Source organism: Danio aesculapii, chromosome 15 (genome assembly GCF_903798145.1).
Source record: "Danio aesculapii chromosome 15, fDanAes4.1, whole genome shotgun sequence".
Taxonomy (NCBI): Eukaryota; Metazoa; Chordata; class Actinopteri; order Cypriniformes; family Danionidae; genus Danio; species Danio aesculapii.
In genome coordinates, this window is record NC_079449.1 from 32,691,020 (window position 1) to 32,705,310 (window position 14,291).

The 14,291-nt window shown below is 35.5% G+C and overlaps 1 protein-coding gene across 1 annotated transcript in view; it reads right to left on the minus strand.

Moving 5' to 3' along the window:
* Positions 1-3,797: 3,797 nt before the first annotated feature.
* nek8 (NIMA-related kinase 8) overlaps positions 3,798-14,291 on the minus strand; it is a 28,002-nt gene continuing 17,508 nt past the window's right edge. The window contains exons 13-16 of the mRNA XM_056474431.1: positions 8,513-8,676; positions 8,282-8,434; positions 6,300-6,458; positions 3,798-4,012 (exon numbers count right to left, since the gene is read on the minus strand). Coding sequence (XP_056330406.1) covers positions 3,984-4,012; positions 6,300-6,458; positions 8,282-8,434; positions 8,513-8,676 — 505 coding nt within the window. The 3' untranslated portion in view covers positions 3,798-3,983. The remainder of the gene's footprint in view (positions 4,013-6,299; positions 6,459-8,281; positions 8,435-8,512; positions 8,677-14,291) is intronic.

Here is a 14,291-nt window from a genome sequence, read left to right on the forward strand (position 1 = left end):
TCCCATCTGTTTAGGTATATAAAGCCCCACCCACTGGCCATGAGGGGGGAGGAGCCACGCTTAAACCCCAAGCAGAAAGGACGAGCTTATTTACAGTTTGTACAGTATTAATGCTGTCTGTGAGCCGAATAATGTGGCCAAGTAAGGGATTAATTTAATGCAATTTATTTTAGGAAGATGTTCTTCTCGCAATGGTCGACTGTTACAATCATAACACACATAGCTTTTTGGAGGTTTGCTTGTTTATTATGATTTTTGAAATCATAAATAGGTAATAACCGTAATAATCATATATGTTTATTATAATAATAATAATAATATAAGAATGAATGAATGAATCGTATATAATAATCCGATATTATGCTACTGTAACCTTTATTGTTAATAAAATGTTGCACAGAAACGGTTTAATGTGTATGTTCTTTAAAAAGTAATTAAGTAAATAATTAATTAATATTATTTATTACTATTATTTATTACTATATTTTAGCTTTTATTTTGCATACTGATATGTACCCTTACTAGTGATTTTGGGGTCCTAAACAATTCCAGTCAAGGGGCCCAAAAGTTCTAAAATGCACCTTTTGAACTTTAATTATTTAATTATTTATTTTTATTTTATTTTATTTATTTTTATTTATTTATTTATTTATTTTTATTTTTTGCTGTTTGTTTTTATATCATTTGATCTAATTTTCTACATTTTATCCTAATACAAAACAATAATAATATATGTAAAGCTTCTTGTTTTCTTAAGATGACGTTACAACTGAACATAATTCATTCCTTCATTTTCGTTTTGGCTTAGTCTTTTTATTAATCTGGGGTCGCCACAGCAGAATGAACCACCAACTAAACATAATAAATGAGCTGTTTCATTTTTTTTTTTTAAACAAAATCTTTACTGATTTGACTGCTCCATGATTGAGGGTGGGGGACACATTTTTGCAGATGTAATAATTACTTTAAAATTAAAAAAATAAAGTAAGTAATTAAGATCCTTACCATACAAAATATGATAGAAAACAATGTATATATCATTTATAGTATCATTTATACTTCTAGGTATTTATTTGGGGCCCCTCAGATTTCCTGGGGCCCTAAGCGGCTGCTTACCTTGCTTATTGGTTAAAACCGCCTCTGACCCTTACATGCATACATCATCAGCATAGGCCATATAATTATGAAATTATTTTTTAAAAATTGTGTTTTAATTTTAAAAAGAATGGCAATCCATTTATAATATAAAAATATTGATAAAAATATATTTTTAATTGTATTAAATACTATATAGTTGTAATAATAATAATCACACCCTAAATAGAAATCTTACACAGCAGCATTTTATTATATTCATTACATATTTATATCTATTCTGAAATAATCATAAATATTATTATTATTAATAATATTGTTATATGAAAACATTTCAGCTTAAACCCCCCTCCTCATTATTCCCATCCTGAATATACCAATAGAATTCCTGTCTATAATCACATTTATGTGACTGATATTAAATGTATATAAATCAACCTAAAAACAACCTAAAAATTGAATCAGAAGATGTATTGACTCTGTCATTCCTAAAAGTGTGCATACAAAGACAATAACTGAATTTCTGCTAACAAAAGATTGCAGAAAGTTATTAGTAAAGCGAACGACTCCCTCTATCGGCGAGAAGCGCACGTGACCCAAGAAGAGCAGACATTACGTCAACTCTACAGCACAAAGCATGGTATTACAGTAAGACAGTTTTATAGAGTTTCACAATTCAGTAGTTCAGTTTTATTGAAATATAGTAAAGTCTTGTTCACGATATACGTGTGTTTCATAGGACAAGCACGGGCTTCACTAATGACCCGCTGAGCATCACGTATTGCACAAGAATTACATCATAGCCTGATGGACGCAGGAGCTCTTGTGTATGAGGATAGGAAATCATCGGAGAATAAAGCTTGAGCATTGCTTTTAGATATGCTTTATGCATTCATATGTATTCATGTTTTTTTTCGAGCTACTAAATAAAACTACTATTAGTTGTTAATTGTCAATAAGTTAAGTAGCCAAAATCAGTAGGCTATTATTAGTATTATACATTAATCACTAAAGCATGGGTCAAAAATGCCCACTGAGATGAGAACTGTCATGTTGTGCTCAGTGATACTGTTATTGTTTTTTAGTTTTAGTCTTGTAATTCGAGTAAATGCGTCAGTATAAACAACCTTTTATTATAGTATTATATAAAATATGTATACAAATTATTTTTCTACCAAGCAGAGAGGAATAATACTTTACAATCCAGCATATTATTACTATTATTAATAATAATGCTGATATTAACAATTACTATTATTATTATTCATTCATTCATTTTCTTTTTGGCTTAGACTCCATCAATCTGGGGTCACCACAGCGGAATGAACCACCAACTTATCCAGCACATGTTTTACGCAGCGGATGCCCTTCCAGCTGCAACCCATCACTGGGAAACATCCACACACACTCATTCACACACATACACTAAGGACGATTTAGCCTACCCAATTCACCTATGGCGCATGTCTTTGTACTAGGCATGGGACGATAACCGTTTTCAAGGTATACCGGTTTGGAAAAGTCAACGTTTTTAAAACCGTCAAAACTTTCTGCAATACCGTTCCTAAGGTATGTGTAGGATCTTTTTTTAAATTACATTATTTATTTTTGTTTTTAAGACAACAGTCTCTCCAGCAGAAAAGATATTCAAAGATGCTGTTTAAAATTGTAAAAAAAAAAAAAGTTTTTTTTTAACTAATAAAGACAGCAGAAGTCAATAATTCATGTAGCCTGACATGTTTACTGTTCCAAAATATTTTAAATGTTTCTCAAAATAAAAATATATTGTGTTCAAAGGGGAAAATTTTTTTTTGCTTTTTACTCAGACATTTAAAAAGAGTTTATTTTAGAGCAAAAAATCACCATACTGTGAAACCGCGAAATTTTTATCCTAGGTTATCATACCGTCAGAATCTTATACCGGCCCATGGCTACTTTGTACTGTGGAGGAAACTGGAGCACCCAAAGGGAAACCTATGCCAACACAGAGAATGTGCAAACTCCTCACAGAAATGGACACTGACCCAGCCGAGGCTCAAACCAGTGACCTTCTTGCTGTGAGGCGATCGTGCTAGTCACTGCGCCATTATGATGCCAAATTAATAATATTATTAATATGATTATTAATATCATCAGTATGTAATGTTATTCTAAATAGATTTCTTTTTGTACTTAAACATTCAAATAATAATAAAAATGACAAAATTTTGCTATTTGTTTTATTCTTTTTCATAAGCACCACTTTACTTGATTAATAAAATATTTGTACATTTTTTCTGCAGTCTTGCCACAGCAAGGAATAAAGCATTATTTACAATACTACACACTCATTACTAATATTATTTTAAGCCTAATTCAGTACACTTTTCTTTACACAAAAGATGTAATACTGCAAATACAAAATTTGAACAATTCTTTTGTCTTAAGTTAGTATTTACATTTTGTCAAAAAAAAACAAAAAAAACATTGCATGTCTTAGGATCATATCATGTCATAAACACAACACCTTGGCTTAATCTTCCTGTTAAAAGGATAGTTCACCCAAATACAAAAATTCTGTCGTCATTTACTCAATATTCAATTGTTCGAAACATGTTTTGTTCTGTTGAACACAAAAGAAGATAATTTGAACAATGTTGTAAACCTGTAACCATTGACTTTCATAGTATGTGTTTTACATGTCAATGGTTACAGGTTTTCAACATTCTTCAGAATATCTTCCTTTGTGTTTAACAGAAGAAAGAAACTCAAACAGGTTTGGAACAAGTCAAGTGTGAGTAAATGATGACTGTGAACTATCCATAACCCATTATGGTTTCCTGATAAACCAAAGTCGAGCGAAGTCTCCTGCAGGCTGTGATGTTCATCTGGACAGAGGCAGAGTCAGGTCACTTTTGTCCAGGCTCTTCAAAAAATGCTGAAGACAGAAATGACAATATTAGAGAATATTAACTACACTTTTTTTCAACAGTTGTACAGTTTCTCAAATGATGGGATGCACTTCCGATTTGGGGAACTTCCATTACAAAAAACTGAAACAAATCTATTGATTTTAAATCTATCTGGAGTTCAAAGTTGTGAAGTGTGATTTAAGCCTCAACAAACAAACCATACAAAGATTTTCAACATGTCCATAATGTTGCAGCAAGTTTTCGGGGTTATTCACAGTCTGCTGAGAGTAAATAGCTATTTCTAATGAGGTGTTTTTTAAAAGAATACTCCACTTTTTGTGAAAATATTCTCATTTTGCAAGTCTCCGAGAGTTGAACGGTTGAGTTTTACCATTTTATAATGCATTCAGTCGATCTCTGGATCTGGGGTGTGTTTCCCAAACAACTACATCACTCGCAACTAAACTATCATAGTACGATGCATCGTTTGAGAGAGGAACAATGTAGTGATGAGTGACCAAAACTGTAGTTTCTCTGTCGCAGATCCATCGTTTGAACCACATTAGTTATAACGTAAAGCGCCCATAATGATGCTGTAAACAGGGTGAAGTAGCAACTTCTTTAGAGAAAAACCCCATAATTTTTCTGCAAATTATATTGTTTTACACACACACGCATTAAAAAAAATCCAATATTAGTTTAGCTAAAAACATGCACTCGCTTTCTATATTAACTGAAATGTATGTAAACGGCAAATATAGTGCCTGTGTTTCTTTTGCAAATATTATTGAGAATATTCCATATTCTATTCTAAAACAAAACCACTTAGCTAACACGCATTCTAATCTCATATATAAATCATTAATGCTTGTAATTTACAGTAGGCTATTTATTAAGAAATGAAGAAAAATTCACTTAATAATAATTTGTATTTTTATTATTATTAAGTAGGATCTTATTTATTTATTTATTGTAAAAGTCTACTTTTACAATTTGACACATTCAAACTTTCAGAAATGTTCTAACTAACAGGCCCATGTCATATACACCACAGATACATTTCTTAATGAATAACCTACTAAATTAAAACCACTAACGTATGCTATATATTTTTGTTTTGACAAGCTTTGGAGACATAAAACAAACTCCGCTTTTAAACGGCTGTGTTCAAAATGGCATAAATGTTTTCAAAGTGCACTACGATAGGAGCACAATTGTCAATATGAAGATCGCTAAAACATTTGGAAAGCAAATTACACCTAAGAGAGGTGACTTTAATGTTTTTTTAAGCATTCCAAGTTTAAATGTTGGAACATTCTAAATCAGGGGTGGGCAAACTCGGTCCTGGAGGGCCGGTGTCCTGCACAGTTTAGCGCCAACTCTAATCAAACACACCTGCTTATAGATTTCTAATGATCTTGAAGACACTGATTAGCATGTTCAGGTGTGTTTGATTAGTGTTGGAGCTAAACTAAGCAGGACACCGGCCCTCCAGGACCGAGTTTGCCCACTACTGTTCTAAATGAATAGGGCATAGGGGATAACTGAAACGTGAACACAGCCAGGAACTATGCTTCTAACTACAGCTCTAGAGGTGTAGTTGCAAACATACAATTTTGCGATGCAGTTTGCGCATGTTCGTTGGAACGATGGATTTGGGAAACGCCAAATTCAATTCATCTTTATTTCTATAGCGCTTTTACAATGTGGATTGTGTCTAAACTGATAAATTTGTCCAATTCAACAACATCTATGCTAGATCAACTAACTATGTTTTTAACGACGGAACTTGCGACCTTAGTTGGCTAACGATGGTTTTCTGAAACGCACCACTGGTTGGGAGCACTTTTAGCTTAGCATAAATCATTGAATCAGATTAAACCATTAGCATCTCATTTAAAAATGACCACAGAGTTTAGATGATTTCCCTATATAGTAATTACATCATGTACTAAAACTGATGGATAATGAAAAGTTAGTATTTTCGAGGCTGACATGGTATCATTGCACCTGCTGCAGCCAAAGTTTATTGATGTTTACGTCAGAATGAGCGTATATTAGCCTAGAAATTAGCAACTTCTCATAAGGACCCTATTTAAAAAAAAATGGAGTGTTCCTTTAATATTTAATCTTTAATATTTGATATTAGTTTTTAAAAACACTTTCCTAATTGTTTGCATTTTATCAGCTGTTACTCTCATAATTCAAACAAAGCATCATGGGGTGTATGAAAAAAGAAATGAAAGAAAAATAAACCCATATATTCCAGATCAGTTAACATTGATAAAAGTAATCGTTAAAGCTGCACATTACGTTTCACAGCCAGCAGTGTGTTTCCATGGCAACAAGCCACTGAGGTGACAGTGAAAGCATGGCTCTCGTCGAGCTGCACTGATTTCGGTATCCCAGAATCCTCCTCTTTCCTCCCGAGTCGACCGCGCGCTCCTTTACCCCAGGTGTACACTTCACCGTCTGCAGAAACAAGCAGCACAAACGCCCACATCACGTGACTTAATGACATCTCCGTCCACGTCTAGTTCTCAGATCCTGTGAGAATCATGAATGAACAAAGCTGACGTGAAACAATAAAGGTCTTCAGAGTCTTGTAAGCCTCTGGGACTCAGTCGGGGGAAAGGCTGACCTTTAGCCACATGTCACATTCATTAACCCACCTGCCCCCAATACAACACACTAGAGAAATGTGCAGCACTGCCTTTACTTTCAACTGATGTTATTTGTTGCTGATATATTATATTATATTATATTATATTATATTATATTATATTATATTATATTATATTATATTATATTATATTAATCTTTAATATTTTGCTTAGATTCAAAAAAATTGTTCGAAAAACTGTGATTTTATTCCCCAAAATCATGTATTTTGAGTTGTTTAATAGATAATTTACATGGGCTGATACCATTTTTGCTGTTAAAATTACCAACATTAAATGCCATATTGACCTTATTCTTCACGCACATTGGAACCTTTTTGGCTTAAGACTTCCGGTCTCATTCACTTCCATTGATTTTTTAGACATCAAAACAGCTGGTTATGCTGCTTCATGTTGCAAACTGATTATTACATTATTCTACATGGTCTGTATAGTCATGAACACACTTGTTTGTAGAGCAAGTCTTCTGACCGTTTTCTGCCGTTTATTATTTCTAGTCATTTAGACAGCTGAATCGGAAGTTCTAAAACAATCGCAAAAATGAGCACACTTCTGCATCGCAGAATAAGGTGAATAAAGAACAGTCATAAAAAAAGAAAGAACTGGGTTATATAAGGTTACTTGATGGGTTAGGTTAGGTTTTGGAATACTTTACCAGGTTTATATAATACCTATAATAAGTACATATGCGAAACAGAACTGTAGAAATAAAAGTGTTACCAAAATTATTAGCAAGTGCCAAAGATTGTGGGGGTGTCAATGTAGAAAATCTTAGCATGTAAAACCTTTAGCATCATAACCATCTGGTTAAAAACAAACATTAAAACCAAAAAAAAAACTCAAATTTGGGGGTGTCTGGAACAAATTAACCAAAGAAATTGTTTTTTGTTGTTTTTTTTGGAAAAAGGCGGGAGCACTTTTAGCTTAGCTTAGCATAATTAATTAAATCGGATTAGACCATTAGCATTTCGTTCAAAAAAAAAAAGAAAAAAGTTTTGATAATTTTTGATAATTTATTGAGTCAAGCTTTATTTAGGAAAATTATTGAAACTTTTTTTTTATTTTTGATGCTAATGGTCTAATCCGATTCAATGACTTATGCTAAGCTAAGCTAAAAGTGCTCCCACCAGACCTAAAGATTGGCTGAATGGTTACAAAAAGTAAAACTCAGCTGTTCAACTCTAGATGAACAACTGCAAAAATGAGCGTATTTCCCAACAAAAAAGTGGAGTGTTTCTTTAATGGTCTTAAAAATTGGCTTCATTATTTTTATTCTAATAAATAAAAACTCGGGCGGCACGGTGGCGCAGTGGGTAGTGCTGTTGCCTCACAGCAAGAAAGTCCGGTTTCCCCCACAAGTTATAGGTGAATTGGGTAAGCTAAATTGGCCGTAGTGTATGTGTGTTATTGAGGGTTTATGGGTGTTTTCCAGTGATGGGTTGCAGCTGAGGAAGCATCCGCTATGTAAAACATATGCTGGATAAGTTGGCGGTTCATTTCACTTTGGCGACTCCTGAATAATAATGGGGCTAAGCCGAAAAGCAAATGAATGAATGAATGAAAAAACAACTCTTTTGATTTTGAGCTGATTGATTGATCATCTGTCTTGTTTACCTGCTCCAATAGCCAGAGTGAAGGCATCTCCACACGCAGCCATCGTGATGCCCTGCAGGCCCGACACCTGATACGGCACTCGACTGCTTCTGCGGTGACTGCAGCCAAGCTGTCCATGCTGGTTGCTGCCAAAGGTGAAACACTGTCCTTTTTCTGCATTTAGAGCACACACTCCTCAGACCAAATCAGCAAGCAACACACTCAACTGTAATGTAAACCAAGAGCTCTGACCTGTGACTGCGACAGAGTGTGCTGTGCCGATGTCTATATACACGATCTTCTCTGTGTTCAGAGGAGCCGACTGGACGAGCTGAAACAGATGAACCTCCTCCACCTGACAGAAAGACGAGGGTTCCTCTGTCCCTGAGACCTTATCCAAACCCAGCTTGTTAAATCTGCAATTAACACGCTTAAAGGTGAAACACGCAAAATGAAAATTCTGTTATTTATTACTCACCCTTATGTCATGTTCCAATCATACGAAGCTCCAAGAACAACTCTGTGCACCAAAACAATGTAAAACGTGATTTACCAATTATTTTAATATAGATTATACCAATGTTATAATTTATCATTTAATTTTCATAGAACAGTCATATATAGATGCATTAGTTGCTTTTTATTGGATATTACGTCATTCAATGTGACTACGCATGACTTTACGGAGAGCTTACGACCTACTAATAACAGTTTGCCTTAAGAACATGTGGTGCATCCAAAGTGAGAACAAAATTAGTCACAAGCTAGTAGTTACTAAGCCCCTAGTGTGGACTTTACGTTCCAGAATAAGAAAGAACTTATGATCAGCAGGTGCAACCCTACCCAGATGAGGGTACCGTTGTTTGGATGAAAACAGAGAGAAAATCAAGATTCACTTAGCATTCACACTGTCATTTAAACATTGTAAACAGTGCTGTGTGCTAATTCATTTGAAAATCAGTTTGAAGGTCAATATTATTTGTGCCCTTAAAAAAATATTTTATTTTTCTTGATTGGCTCCTGAACAAACCGCAATTGTCTAATGACATGCCTAGTTAACATAATTAACCTGGTTAAGCCTTTAAATTTCACTTTAAGCTGAAGAATATTAGTATCTTGCTAAATAACTTGTAAAATACTATGTATTGTCATCATGGCAAAGACAAAAGAAAATAGTTATTATAAATTAGTAAACTATTATGTAAAAAAATGTGTAAATTCTTCTCTCTGCTAAACATCACTTGGAAAATATTTGCAAAAACGTTAATATTTCACAGGAGGTCTAATAATTTTACTTTTAACTGTATATATGGCTATACACTATAAACATATTTCATAGAGAGCGATAAATAATTTTGAAATTACTTATAAAGATGTACTTAAGTGGGTCAATTGGCAATTGAAGGACCAGACACTTGTTCATTTATTTGTAACATGTAATTATAAGTCAGAAATTATTTTACTTTTAAGCGTATATAAGTATACTTCTTAATACACTTTTTAAAAATATGTTAAAGTGTAATTGTTTTTAGCAACTTTATTTTGAAAGTCTGGCAAGTCCGTGTAGGAGGTTTAAAAAAAAAGGATATTTCACATTTAGACAGTACAATGGTGTGGCTGACAGGGTGTGATTGTTATTTAAAATATGGACATTGTGCTGGTCATTTCCTGTGATGAAATATCTTTATCATTCACTGCAGGAATGAGGAGTGTGAACTCCCTAAACTGGTTTGGCAATCTGTGAAAAATGCCCTAACATAAGCAAGACAGCTAAGCGTGGAGATATTTTCACATTTTGGCATGCATTTTTACTTGTAATTGTGATCCACTCTCAGGCTCATTAACTCTCAACACATTTGTGAATCTGTGACAGTCAACACTTTAACCAACCACATGCTGCTGTCTGAAGTTCTGCTAGATTATGCTGCCTTCTAGTCATGTTAGAATGACCGTATTTATGAAATGAGTGCACATGAAGTCATCGTTTCTCATAGGAATTTGGGTTTTCTTGAGCCCTGTTTTTTTGTGAGGGAACATTAATTAAAGTGTTGTGTCAGTAGCTAATTTGAGTTTGCAAATACTTTGCATTTCTTACCGCTGACTGTATAATTTGTTATGTGTAGCCAAAAATCCGCATTACCCATCATTCAATGTGGAATACTGAAAATCATGATGCAAATTTAATAGGGATGTCAATGTATAATTTTTAAAAATGCATTAATTAATTGCATTAATGCATTATTAATTGCATGCTTTTTGTGCAATTTTGCAAGTTTGCTAACAAGAGGTCGATTTGCTTTATTCAGACACACAAAAAACATAGTTTTCCTATCTAGACTAATATTTAATAAATGCATCATCACCATACAAATTTATTATTTAGAATTAGATAAAAAATAAATATATTACTTAAAATGTACTTAAGTCATTCCAAGTGGTACTTAAGTGGTAAAGATGACTTTATGATGACTTCATGAATTTTTTTCTGTGATAAAATAGAAGGCGTCAGACAGAAAATCGAAGATGTTAACCTTATCAACTCTTTTTTATCTTTAGGTCATGTTCCAAATCTTTTAAAGCTAGCTGTTATTAAGCCTGGTCTAAAATACTAGAAAATGTTGTTTCTGCCCAATCATGCTCCTTTCTGCAGATGCACAATGTTTTTGAAGTGTTTCAGTCAGGTTTCAGACCTCATCACAGTAAAAAAAAAACGCGTTAGTGCAAATAACCAACGATTTACTCCTAGCTGCTGACCAAGGGTGCATCTCGTTATTAGTTTTACTTGATCTCTGTGCTGCAGTTGACACCACTGACCATAATATCCTCATAGATCGGTTAAATTCTACAGGTGTCCAGGGACAGGTTCTACAATGGTTTAAGTCATACTAAGCTGTTACCAGTTTGTGAATATTAATAGACAGCCTTCACAAGTCAGCCCAGTAAAGTATGGGGTGCCTCAAAGATCAGTTTTAGGCCCTTTGCTGTTTACAATACACATGCTACCCCTGGGAGACATTATTAGAAGACACGTGATCAGCTTTCCCTGCTATGCAGATGATACTCGATTATATATTTCAACTAAACCTGATGAGATGTCTGAACTGTCTAAGCTAACTGAGTGTATTGAAGCTGTTAAAGACTGGATGACCAACAATTATCTTCTCTTAAACTCAGACAAAACAGAATTATTACTTATTGGGCCTAAATCCTGTACACAGCAGATCTCACAACTTAACCTGCAATTAGAGGGATACAAAGTTAGCGTTAGCTCTACTATAAAAGATCTGGATGTCATATTAGAGAGCAATTTAACTTTTGAAAATCATATATCCTATGTCACAAAAACTGCTTTATTTCATCAGAGAAATATAGCTAAATTACGAAGTATGCTATCCATCTCAGATGCAGAAAAGCTAGCCCATGCTTTTATGACTTCTAGGCTGGATTACTGCAATGCTCTCTTTGCTGGCATCCTTTATTAATAAACTTCAGCTAGTACAAAATGCAGCTGCCAGAGTTCTTACCAGGTCTAGAAAATTTGATCACGTCACCCCAATTTTATCCTCCTTACAATGGCTGCCTGTTAAGTTCCGTATTGATTATAAAATATTGCTTCCTAACCAATCTTCTGTCTCGCTACAATCCAACCCGCTCTTTAAGATCCTAAAACTCAGGGCTTCTGGTAGTACCTAGAATAGCAAAGTCGAGTAAAGGAGGTTGAGCCATTACATTTATGGATCAGGCCGTATCCCGAGCTGATGATGTGGTGATCATGGAAGAGTGGAGTGCATGAGACTGATTCCTGAAAGACCACAGTGACAAACAAGTGCCTGCATTTATCCTATGGACCAGCCTGACCTCCCGCCGGTGCCCTACTCACACCTATAGCTTCTCCACGATGGATATCCAGCTTCTTCAGCCTCTGGTTCCTAGTCTGCAGCTCCACACAGGAAGTTTTGCCAGAATAATAATGGTCGTGCCCAACAGAGCCTGGTTTCTCTCTGGGGTTTTTTTCCCCTTCACTTTGTCAATTGGTTAAGTTTTTTTTTTCCTCGCCATTGTCGGCACTGGCTTGCTCGGATTGAGACTTGTGGAGCTGCGCTTCGGTGGATTTGCTCTACAGTGTTTGAACTTTCAGCAGTGAAATTTAAACCACACTGAACTGAACTAAACTGAACTTCAACTCTGAAATCTGGATTTTACTAGAACTATGTTAAGCTGCTTCGACACAATCTATATTGTAAAAAGCGCTATATAAATAAACATGAATTGAATAAAGAGTTTCTTAATTCCACTGAACACTAAAGAGGATATTTTAAAGACAGCTGAAAACTGGTAACTATTAACATCTATAGAAAAAAACAAATACTATGGAAGTCAATGGTTACAGGTTTCCAACATTCTTCAACATATCTTCTTTTGTGCTCAACAAAAGAAAAAAAGTGAAACAGGTTTCAAACAAATGGAGGGATTGATGTGAATAAATGAATAAGTGAATAAATGTTGAAATAATTGTTATTTTGGGTAAATTATCCCTTTAAAGAGCCCATATTATACATGAAATAGGGTCATATTTAGGTTGTAAGGGTCTCCAACAACAGTCTAATATGCATGCAAGGTCATAAAACACTTTGATGGTCTTATAACCTGCATTTATTTTTACCTAATTATCCCAACGACTCCCATATGAATCGTTCAGCGATTCATTTGTTCCCAACCCCCTCCTCAGCGCGAAGCTAATCTGCGCTGATTGGACCGATGACAGCCTGCTGCGATTGGTCGACAGTGACAGCCTTCAGCACGAGACAGAGTGAAATGCCCAGCTGGTAATCAACTATATAAAAGTAGTCACAGTGCACACGCGCTTCATAGTGTAAGGCTTTTTTCACACACACACACACACAACCCTCCTCAGAAGAACTGGGGAGATCGACGCGAGTCTCTCTCTCTCCCTCTCCCTCTCCCTCTCCCTCTCTCTCTCTCACACACACACACACACACACACACAACGCTCCTCAGAAGAACTAGGGAAAGCGACGCGAGTCTCTCTCTCTCTCTCTCTCTCTCTCTCTCTCTCTCTCTCTCTCACACACACACACAACGCTCCTCAGAAAAACTAGGGAAAGCGACGCGAGTCTCTCTCTCTCTCACACACACACAACGCTCCTCAGAAGAACTAGGGAAAGCGACGCAAGTCTCTCTCTCTCTCTCTCTCTCTCTCTCTCTCTCTCTCTCTCTCTCTCTCTCTCTCACACACACACACACACACAACGCTCCTCAGAAGAACTAGGGAAAGTGACACGAGTGTCCTGTCTCCTAGCTTATGATCGATCGCCATAGCAACGACAAACGGCAGTGGAACGCGAGCTCACAAAAGCCTTTAACGTTAAATCCAAAAACAAAGCGACACGCGTCGCGTTTTTAACGTGGCTTACATGTGATAAGAGAATATAAAGAGTAACCGCGTGTACTGTACCAGGTTAACAACTCATCTTTGGGTAGAGACTGTCAATATTATCCATCTGAGCACAGCGTGACTTCATTGGACCGGCGGCGTCTGTGTGTGTGTGTCTAGTGTTTTTTCTGTGTTAGTGGGCGGGGCCGCAGGTTTCAAATCTCCCTGGTTTGCGCGCGTAACTACTGGCGAGGCTTGTGTTTCGTGGCTGCGTCATCGCGAAACACCTAATGACTCGTTATCAAGGCGACTCGTTTGAAGCACTATGAGTCGACTCTTTTATAGATGAATCAATAGTTTTAAACACTGTACACTTACAGATTTAAGCCTTAGCTGGATATTTCACTTCACTTAGAGCTGTGGTACACACTACATGGAAGGGCATTTTCAAAAACCCATAATATGGGCTCTTTAAGATGCTTTAGAGTAGAAGCTTTGTTACAGTATTTGCTTGCTGAGGCAAAACTAATTTTAAAAACTGAACATGTATTATTTTCTTCATCTTGACATAACAAAAAACACAATCTCATGACCTCCAAAAAAAAAAAAAAAAAAAAAAAATTGGACCCCATATCT